This window comes from Glycine max, chromosome 17 (assembly GCF_000004515.6).
Source record: "Glycine max cultivar Williams 82 chromosome 17, Glycine_max_v4.0, whole genome shotgun sequence".
In the NCBI taxonomy this organism is placed as follows: domain Eukaryota; kingdom Viridiplantae; phylum Streptophyta; class Magnoliopsida; order Fabales; family Fabaceae; genus Glycine; species Glycine max.
In genome coordinates this window covers 35,031,011-35,042,430 of record NC_038253.2, presented here as the reverse complement: position 1 = coordinate 35,042,430, position 11,420 = coordinate 35,031,011, and the positions used below count along the sequence as shown (strand labels likewise).

Genomic DNA, 11,420 nt, shown 5'->3' with positions numbered 1-11,420 from the left:
TTTATAACATAAGGTGTGAGAAGGTATTTACAATTGAGTAATCCTATATCTTTCTATAATTTTTTGCCCAAATCTTTTTAATATTTATACAAAAAAATATTACATAAAAAGATAAAATACATTTAATGTTCTGAAAGCATTAAAAAAAATTAATATAGACTGAGAAAGATAGAATACATTTAATATAATGTCCTGAAAAAATAAAATAAAAACATTTAATAAATCTACTATAATTCTTTTTCTATAACATGCATAAGGTGTGAAAGGTATTTATAATTGAGTAATCCGGTTATCTTTCTACAAAGTTTTGTACAAATCTTTTTAGTATATACACAAAAAAATATTAAAATAAAAATATAAAATACATTTAATGTCCTGAAAACATTAAAAACACATTTAATAAAATCCAATGTAATTTTATCTTTTTTACATAAAAGTGTAGGAAGAAAAAGATACAAGAGATGGGCAGAGCTGAGTTGAGACACTTCAAACAAATAATCACAAATCAAGTCTTTAATCAAATCTAAAAAAATGGTCAAATCTTCATAAACTTAAAAATGATATTTACAATGACTCACTTATAGTAATAAACTATAAATTGAAAAATGATATTTAAAATTATATTTTAATATATTAAATATTAAATTAACTTGTAGTAATTAAAAAAATATTAAATTGACTTTAATATCATTAAATTTTAAATATTTTAAATCATAATCTCATTAAATTGACTTAAGTATTAAGTATTAAATATTAAATTTAATCTTTAATTTATGTATTGATTTTAATAAATCACTTTGGATATTGGACGGTCAACTTCTTTTTTGGTCCGATCGAGCCCCATGCCATAAGGTTATATCTTATTTTTTTGTCAAAAAAAAAGAAGGCTAAATCTTATTTAGTTTATTATAAAACATCGTGCTAGAAAAGGGGAATATTAATAACATACGATTTAATATTCTTTGTACATTTCTCTTTTTATTGGTTTAAATTTATTAAATACAAAATTATGAGAAATTTATTACATATAATGTGAGGATCATAAATATATTGTAACTTTTAATAAATTTAAACCAATAAAAAGAAAAATATTCAAAAGAGTATGTTAAAAGAGTTTATTTTTAATATTTACTTGTATACTAATATTGCCTCCTTTGTTAATGAAAAATATTTTAGAGTTAAAAACCGGTCCCTTTTTCTTCGTTTATTTTACTTATTGCTGAACAGAATCTTGGCTGTAAGATTGTTCAAAGGTTTGATGACATAAAAAATAATACGAAAGACAAAAGCATCATTAAAAAAATTGAGTTGCAGCAAATTTTCAATGCAACAAAGTCTACAATTTGTTCCTCAGCAGTTCAATACATCAATATTTTGTATATAGGTTTTTTTTTTCCTCTTCAATATTTGGTCATCAACAGATGTTCTGTATAAACAATAAGAAAGAAAAACTACAATCATAGCACCCCCGAAAATGTTAATTGAGCACCAATGGCTGAACTCCGTTAATCAGTAGTTATCCCTCAATTTCGCTGCTAACATCTAAAAGAATGAACAGATAATAACTAGATCTATAAAGGAATTATATTGCTATTGTCTACAAAGCTCTCAAGGCAGTATGCAACTGAAAAGAGTGAACATAATATTCAACTGATACTGATCTTCAAACAAATTTATGAGAGTTCGCATAAGAGTAGGGAAGGTTGAGCTTGTGATCCTCCAATCAAGCCAAGGAGCATACCTTGTCTGAAAATTGGCACAGGTAATGAGAAAAGTTCAATTGTAAACTTGAGTTGGTATAAAAAATGAAACTGTTATTTGAATATATAGTTTGATGAAAGATACTTCAATTCTTTTTCTTTTCTTTTTTTCTATATTTTGTTTTATACAAATACATTTTCATTTTCTATCAATTCATGTTCAAAGAAAACACAGCTAAGAAACACACCCCTTCTCCATCCTCACCCCTTTTCCCCTAGTTAAATGCAAGAAAACAACCACTACAAAACATGAGAACTGGGATTTCACCTTGTCTGATACTACTGCAGCAAAGCCGACTGTCATCTATGTAAGTTGCTTGGATGCCCATCATCCATGATCCCAATGACGTATCATCGTAGCCATAGGTCTTCAAAGATACACTGCAGTGTTTTTTAGGATAGAACAAAAAATATTATCAACTATAAAGAGAAAATACAAGGGAGTAGAACAGCGCAATTGGTTCACTATTTATAACCTTATTTTTCGTTTGTTTCCTGTTTTCAAGTCATTGTACAGGAAATGATGAAAAAATTGTAATTTTCATTATTTTCTATAAAAAATCATAAGAAAAAAGGAAACAAAGTGAAAAGTAACAACCAGGTGGCATTTATGTAATTACTACAAAAAACATATTAACTGAAAATGAGGGGAAAATGCATGTTAGGTTTCCTCCAAAAGAAACCATGAAGTTAAAAGCAAAACCCCCGAAAAAAAGCACTAAAAAATGCACAAACATATCGACCTTCAAAAGGTGGACCAATTTGTACTTGGTAGAAAAGACATCATGGATATAAAAGAGAGTAGGAAACATTTCTCCCTAGTAGTGGAATCTCAAATTTGTCCTTTCACAGTTTACTATGTTGTTTGGTAGAGGATAAAAATCGCTTTCAAATTAACTTTATGCCAAAATTTGAAAGGTGGAAAGGACTTGCAGTCCACTTTCAAGTTTCAGCTGTCCTCATTTTTACTGTAACAAGAAACTAAGTAGCTTTATTTTTCATATTTGAAAGTCAAAATTAAGTACTTCTAATATATATTTGCCAATAGAATTTTTTAGTGTCTAGTGTAATCCTATGAACACATAAATATAAAGAGAAAATTAAGTAGCTTTAGCTCAAACACCAGCTATCAACATGGTTCCGTACAACAATCAATTAATATCCAAACCCTCTTCTTTATCAAGTTCCTCAAATATGGGTATCTAGAGGCCATGCCTTGTCAGCCTAAATGCTGAATTAAGGCAGACATACAAGAACAAAAGCTGCCTACTTCAGTTTCTAAGTTTCCACCTTGTAAAGATATGACGTTGAGAACTAACCTGTTTATATTAATGTATTGTGCCAAATTCTTTGAAATTATAACAAGTGAACCAGCCGCATGTCGGAAATACCTAAGGACAAAATAATTGATTAGTGATTCACACTAGCAAAAATAAAACAATTCAGTATGGAGATCCAAACTCCGGAAAAGTTATAACACCATACCTCTAAGTCTGAACTATAAAATCAAAGAAAGATGGTAACATATAATTATCATAATAGTAGATATTATATTAGTTAAGGGACATATGGCAGATCAAAGAATTCTACCATCTAAAATATCTACAGTACTCCTGGTATCGAATGAGAAAATTAAAAATTATAAAATTAGCAGAATAACATGTCATCCACAGATCTACTAAGGTATAAAGAGAATATCATTTGTCATTGTTTGCATGGCAACTAATTTTACTGAGCAGTGTTGGATACAATGATAGAAAAAATAAAAATTAAAAACTAATGTAAAACAGATAAGAATTAAATAAAATAATATATAAATAAATAAACTATTTTGTGTCCTATATATTTTAATTGGAGTAAATATCAAAAAGATAAATAACAATTTATAAGAACAATCCATTAGACTCTAGATGGTTTTTGGCCTTACATCCAGTATTCACTAATAATGACATTTGTAAGAAACAACTAAAGCAAAGGCCATTCGATTCCACTAATAATCATATATGCACACTTTGCACAGGCAACAAAATTAGACTTAGTTTTCAATCATCAATTGCATAATCAGCTCACAATATTTAGCAATATATGATTGAAACAGTTTATGTAATCCTTATGATTTACAAGTCATTAGTTTCAAAAATTCAACATTTGGTAGAGCAAAGCATATGTATATGTTTAATAGGCATAAGTCACGAATAATTGTTCCCTCTAATGTTTGTTAGCACTTAGCATTGATGAAGTGACTAGTGATGTCATATATTGTCAAGATAATTCATTTACATTCAATATACAAACTAGAAAAAATAATTAAATTGTATCTATTTAAGACAATAACATTGAAGATCATTCCAGCGTCAATAAAATAAAATAAATCATCAAATCTTCTCGTGCAAAAGGTATATATATTACTTACGATTTTTCATCCCCAAATTTCCACCAATCTGGTTCATACCATGGCTTTCCCCTGAAAAACGCTCAAAATAAGATGGCTATTAGTTGAATCCAAAAACTCAACCGCAGGATTCAACTTGTGAAAGTTTATTGAAAAATATAATGTTGAACTTTGATGAACAAGAAAATAACAAGCAACAAATAAATTTAATTGTAGGTAGGCAGAAAGATTCAGAAGATAAAAACTTAGTCAACCAAGTTATTAGAAATTAACAAAAATGCAAAAAGGCATCCACATCTGATGGCAAGCTCTAACTTCCAGGAAATGCAAATTTACTTACAAAAGTGGGGCAGGCCTAGACTTAAAACAGGTGAAAATTAAGAAAATCTACAACACCCATAGATGGGGTAACTTCAGATAAAAAGTGAAACACTGCAATGATAATATGATATTCAACATCAAATAGATAATAAAGAATAAGTTTTAACACAATTTCTATTCAGAAACATGAACAGTGTCAAACAGCTTTTAGCATAATCAGAATCAAGGGTGAAAATATACATAGCAAAAATGGGGCAGGCACACTAACAATTGGGTGAAAATTAAGAAAATCTACAGCACCCATAGATGGGTAACTTCAGATAAAAGCAACGCAATCATATTCAACATAAAATAGATAATAATCAATAAGTTTTAACACAAGTTCCATTCAGAAACATGAATAATGTCACAGGTTTTAGCATAATCAGAACCATCTATACCACATAAAACTGCCTAATATATCCACACATCAATTATCATATACAGATATACAATCACAATAAACTCAGATAAAGAAAGTACTCTTCTGATATCACTTCTCCTGACTTCATGCATCCAACATATGCCCCATCCTGACCACGGCGACGGTCAAGAAGTTCAATTAAACCCTCTGCAGGCCAGTGAACAGAATAAAGAATGTCTCAACTTGACATTGGGGAAAAAATAGTTTTCAACAAAACTCCTAAATAAGAATATATATATATATAAGCAATCTTTACCCAGATCAATATCAATGCCGTCATCAACTTTTACATAAAAGTCAGCATCCCAGTTCTGAACTGCAGTGCTAAAGAAGGTTTTTACTTTTTTCGGCAACTCTTCTTGAGCTTCCTCATGACCTTCCTGATATTATAATTAAAACAAATTGTCAAGATCTACACTTAGCTTGTTTAACAAGGTTCAATGACAAGGAAGCATGTTGAAAATGAACATCAATATATTTTAAATAAAAAATAATCAATAAACACAATGGTCAATAATTTTACCAACCCCCCCCCCCCCCCCAAAAAAATGAAAAAAAAAAGGTTTTGTTGAAACATTAAACAAAAATGCAATTTTTACTCCGCACGTTAATGTTTCAAGCTCACTAAGGAACAACAATATTTAAAAAAACACCAAACATCAAATATAGGCAAATAATATGTGTACAATTACATGTAAGGTGCATTTGAGTAAATAGCTTAATTAGGCGCCTAAGCATATCACATTCACATTAGAAGTTATATCAAAAGCTTAACCACGAACTTGAAACTTACTGAAATAAGCTTAAAAAAAGCTTAAAGAAAGGTTATAAGCTTAAATAAGCCCTGTATGTACCCCCATGTTTTGTTCTCCTTTTCGTTTCCTTTGGCTAATATATTTCAGGGAGTGTTGGTTTTGGTTGATGGTTATTGGGGTGCCAACATAGTTGGGATGTCAATAACCATCTAACCTCAGCAATCTCTCTATTTGGCCTTAAAAAAAAATAAAAAAAAAACTCTTCCAATTGCACCCGAATTCATATATCCCTCAATGCCCTAAACCATAAGGCATCTATATAAAACCAAATTTAATTAATTGTTTCCTGTCCACTCACACTATCCAAGGTAAAACATTGAGCTGATTCAAATTACAAAAAAACTACAACTATCTTATCTTGCTTACAAGAATCAGGAAATCCTTTGTTGTGCGGTTTTCCTCATCAATATTGCGATCTAAGCTATCACCTCGATTAGCACTGTCAATTACAAAGTATTAGGTCATAAATAAGTTTGAATCCATATAAACTACTGGATTAGCACCATGGGAAATAAAGAAGTTAAATAACCATTATAGCTTAAAAAGAAATCATGTGAGTACTATAATAGGCATAGCTAATAAGGATAAGTGAGTGGAGAAACCTCCGACCAATAACAAAACGTATGACCACTCCTCTTTCTTCAAGTTTTTTCAAGGCATCACCTGCCAGAAAAGAGAAGATAAGATGTCAGTGACTTAGTAATATACAATTGAACCAAAAAGATAACCATCTACAAAATAGTCAAGTGTTTACATTCCCATCATTCATAAAGTATATGCAATATATCAAATTTTGTTACGTAACTTACCAAACCAAAATGATGATAAAAAAGTTCATGAGTTGCATGTACAACAGATGAACAGATATAACCTAAATATGAACAAAAACTATTAAGGCTTTCAACACATAAAATATATAGTGTGCTATAGTTTTAACATATTGCTACAGAAAATGCTAAAATTAATCCTAGGGATACAATCATAGAAAATTATAATTTTTAAAATCATGAAAATGAAAATAAGTCATCAGGGCATAGATCAAATCCAATCTTCAAGAAACTTAGAAAGAACAAGCAAACTAAAAGTATTTACAGTAAAAGCAAGCAATGTCCAAATCAATTCTAAATCCGAACTGAGGCACCAAATCACTGTGAAATTCAAATAAAAACAAACATGCTTCATTAACTAATATCTTCTACAAAAACAAACCAATGAAATACTCAAAGTCTGCCAATGAACTTGATCACGATAAAGACAAACCAAAAGAGCATCAAGCAAGCATTTATATCAACCAGCACCAAGTCCCTTCAGGCCAGGATCAATTCCTACTGAGGAAACTTTTCCTCTACCTTACCCTGCCCACCACTCACCAACCAATTCTCATGCCTTCTCCATAACCAAAAATGCAAATAAACAAATCGAGTGCATAAAAGTTTACAAGAACTAGTATTTCTTTTCTAATAACCAAATCAAAAACAGACCTCTGGGCATCCAAGACCCCCTGAAAATATTTCTCTTCAATTTACTTCCAAATCCAGTATACACTCCAATAACAGCAAGAAACCTAGGATCGGAAGAGCTACTTTTCTGGCCTTGCCCCTTGAGGTACCCTTGGCTCTTAGCCAATGACAATTCCATCTCAGCTTCCACAATCCTCCTCTCCAGATCCCTATAAACCAACAAACACACACACACACACAGATTAATTCCAATTCCATGATCCATCCAAACTAACATCACAAAAACAAACAAACAAAATATCATCAAACATCACAAATCAACCCAAGATAAAATTAAAATTTTTTTAAAAAAAAGAAGAATAATTTACCTGCACCCTAGCACCATTAACTTATCTTCCACTGTAAGAACCTTAGGCCTCTAGTAATCAACAAAAACAAAAAAAAAAAAGACAATAATATAAGTTTGCAGACTAAAAATGAATTATAATACAAAACGCAAAATTAAAAAAGAAAAACCTGAGCTGAATTCTTTTTCAGAAGACTAGCGAGCAAATTCCGATTCTCTGCGTCTTGCCATAACCTAACAATTCCAAAACAACAAAAAAAAAGTGAAAATCCGTTTCGTTGAAAACGAACAGCAGAATCGCGTTGCGAATCACGAATCAACAACGATTTATTCGACGGATCCAAAAGCAATTTGGAGAAAACGATTATCGCGTACCTTCCAGCGACGTAGAGCCACGCGACGCAGGAGAAGAAGGCCATGACGAGGGACGATTTCGAGGTCTGAACGGGCTTCGATCTCGCTCCTCCTCGCTTCGTCGTCGGTAGCGACTCCATCTCCGACGTACGAACGCACGCTGTTGAAATTGGCAATGCGAATCGCAGTTCGCAGAATCGATCACTGCTCGCAACACAGTGATAACAGACAAGGAAGGACTCTGTTTTGAATTTGATTGTTTTGAGAAACTGATATATAAATGATGTTGCTGTCACTGGTACTGTGTAATGTGGTTTTACTTTGGGTTTAACTTCAATTAAGAGTGGAAAATTTGCAGATTTTCTCCTTTTCTTTGTTTGTTAATTGTGATTTAAACACAGCTTTTACTTTCATTTGAAAATCCATTTGTATCCTATTCCTATCATCATGATCATGATATTGTTGTCAAAGAATAAAAAAAATGAATTTAATTAGTATTTACCTATCAAGCCTAGATACGGATACGATACGACATAGATACGAAGATATGACAAATTTTTAAAATTAAAGATACGATACGTCTTTGATATGTTAATAAAATATATAAAAAGTTATATATAGTTTCAAATTTTTTTTTCTAAAACAGTTAGATTTTTCATTGGAAAAGTTATATATAGTTAAATTTTCTAAAAAAATTCTATCCAATAAAATATAAATGCTATCACACATGGGGTATGTTTGATATATTTATTACCTGTCCGCAAATTGGACAAATCCACCTCGCTTGCCAAGTGGAATCTTCACATGAACTAATTCACCATACTGGTTGAAAACTTGCATAACTGATGATGACGAGAATCGACGACAACAAGAGTGCTTGCAAGAGTGGCTGAAAACAACACTGATGGGAACCGATGATGACGAGAATCGACGACAACAAGAGTACTTGCAGAACTGCCAATGAAGAGAGCTGTTGAAGAAGAATCCGTCGTCGAGAAGAAGGCGCCGTTGAAGATGGCCTGCAAAACCATCAACGAGGAAGAAGAACCACGTCGACGCGGAAGAGAATCACTTTGCAGCTTTGTTTTCAGTTGTCATGTAGTGTGGAGAAGAAAAGAAAATGGATTTGAGCTTGGTAAGCGTGGAGAAGAAGAGAAGCAAATGGGTTTTGTGAAATAATAAAGCTTGTGCGTTTAAAAAAAAAAAAAAAAAGGGGGTTAAACGTTGTAGTCGGATCTGAGTCATATTGGAGTCGTATTGAAGTCGTGTAGCCTTAGAAAGTCGTATTTAAGTCGTATCCCAGCGGTATCTTGTATTTAAAAAAAATTGGATACTCCTAGGATACGTATCCGGTCGTATCGTATCCGTGAAGTATCAGTGTCAAATACTGGTGCGGCACCAATATTTTTCCTTTTTTCACGTATTCGGACTTCACAGGTATTTACAGATAGAGTAAAGTTTTTTTTATATCAGCCACAAATTAAACTCTACAAAACTTTAATATATAAGAATTAAACTCAAAGAATTGTATGATTTTTTTAATAAATTTATACATTTATTATATAATAATTATTTGTGATTAGATAATAATATAAGAAATATATAATCATTATGTAGGCTATTTCTATAAATATTTTATTAAACTTAATTAAGAGTGATGGTATATAAACATATATTAATTACTTTATTATTTTTATTATTTTTTTATCTTTCTATTATATTATATAGTCTATTATATATGATTTTTCTTTGTTTCTCTCTTTAGGTGTGGTCAAAATGTTAGGTGTTATGAATAATTACTTTTTAATTAATGAATTTTGCAATTATGATTCGTCTTTGACAAAATTATGTACTTTTCTCCTATGCAATATGCAACCCTTGATAACATGAGAATATCCAAATGTATTAAACAATTTGATTTGATTTGATGTAAATGGTAAGAAATAAACTACTTAAACAGCTTTAAAAAACACAACTTATAAACATTTCTTCTTTTTCAATTTTTAATACAAAACTTTTCATATTTTATTTTAATTTAATTTTTATACATTGCAAATATAATTTTTTTACAATATCAATTAATAAAAACCATTGCTAGAATGATTTTCATAACTTTTTTTAAAAAAATTAAGTTGACAAACTTATCATATAAAATGATTTATTATAAATGATAATGTAAAATTATTTTATATTGTTGTGTATAAATTATTATCCATTTATTTTAGAGTTTAATAATGGACTGATAATCATGAGTCATGGATGATATAACTTTTGAGATAGATATTATAAAAATCAATAAATTTATCATACTTGATGAGTTATGATTGGTTAAAAAATATTTTTATTTTTTTTCTTATTCTAAGGGTATAAGTATGACTCAAATTTTTTACTTTTTTTTTATTATAGTTTTTTTGTGTGTGTGATTGTGTGGACATCAAAGATATTTTTCAATTGATAATTAATTAGAAACTATTTTTTTAACATAAAAGTCATCAATGAGATTTAACTTTTTTTTCTATATAAAAAAATTATAAATCTAGCCTAGAGTCAACTATCAACCAAATACCAATTATAATAATGTTTGACTGACTTTGAAGGTATTCTTAACCCTTATCTTAGTATAAAAAATAGAAAATATAAAAATATCTTTAAGACAAAGTTTGTCTCATTATACAAAATTATTTTCTATTATTTTAAAAATACATTATAAATACGTTTATATGTTATATTAAAATTTTGAAAGTATTAATATTTTAAAATAACATTAGGAAAAACATATAAAAAAATATACTTTAGTTTGTATTTTTTTTAAAATAAGAATCATTTGAAAACTGTTGCAATAAAAGTTTTTAATTTTTATGTAAATTATTAACAATTTTAATAATTTTATCATAGTAAAAATAAAATTTATTACAATAATTTTTTTACTATGATAAAAGGATTTAGTTATAATGTATTTATAATTTATAAAACAGTAGGAATTTTAAAAAATATATCAAAATTTATAATAAAGATATTTTACTATTTTATATAAAAAATTAAATACATGACATATTTATAAAATTAAAATAGTTTTCTATAATAAAAAAATAGAGATTGAAGTAGTTTATTCAACAATAAAACACAACAATATACGGTTCTCTTCTTTTACTTCTGTTGCACTGGGATGTCTCTTTTGGCATATCGGTGAAAGGAAGCTGGGTTCTTTTTTGTTTCTCTATATTTTGAGTGTTAATTTTTTATTCATCAGCGAAAAAAATCTTAATTAATTCAAAGTTTTGTCAAAAAGTAAATAAAATCTAACAAAAAATATTTCTATAAAAAATCAAACTTAGATACTACCCAACTATTCAACCTTTCTTTATATATATATCCTTTGGAAGCAATTATTTTTAGATATTGTCCAACATTAAATGTGCACCCTTATTTTAATAAGATTCGAACCTTAATCATATTGTGAGAAACAAATTATTTTCACTAGTCTCAACTCTCATTAATAAAAAATCAGA

The 11,420-nt window shown here is 29.3% G+C and overlaps 1 protein-coding gene across 1 annotated transcript; it reads right to left on the bottom strand.

Annotated features, from left to right (window-relative positions):
* Positions 1-1,294: 1,294 nt before the first annotated feature.
* LOC100777367 (hydroxyproline O-galactosyltransferase HPGT2) lies at positions 1,295-8,310 on the bottom strand. Its single transcript, XM_041010973.1, has 12 exons — positions 7,933-8,310; positions 7,728-7,791; positions 7,580-7,629; positions 7,233-7,420; positions 6,354-6,414; positions 6,118-6,190; positions 5,193-5,316; positions 4,996-5,083; positions 4,174-4,224; positions 3,080-3,151; positions 2,029-2,141; positions 1,295-1,746 (listed from the first exon to the last, which is right to left on the bottom strand). The coding sequence occupies exons 1-12, from the start codon at positions 8,049-8,051 to the stop codon at positions 1,724-1,726; spliced, it is 1,026 nt and encodes a 341-aa protein (XP_040866907.1). The 5' UTR covers positions 8,052-8,310; the 3' UTR covers positions 1,295-1,723.
* Between the last annotated feature and the right edge of the window lie 3,110 nt (positions 8,311-11,420).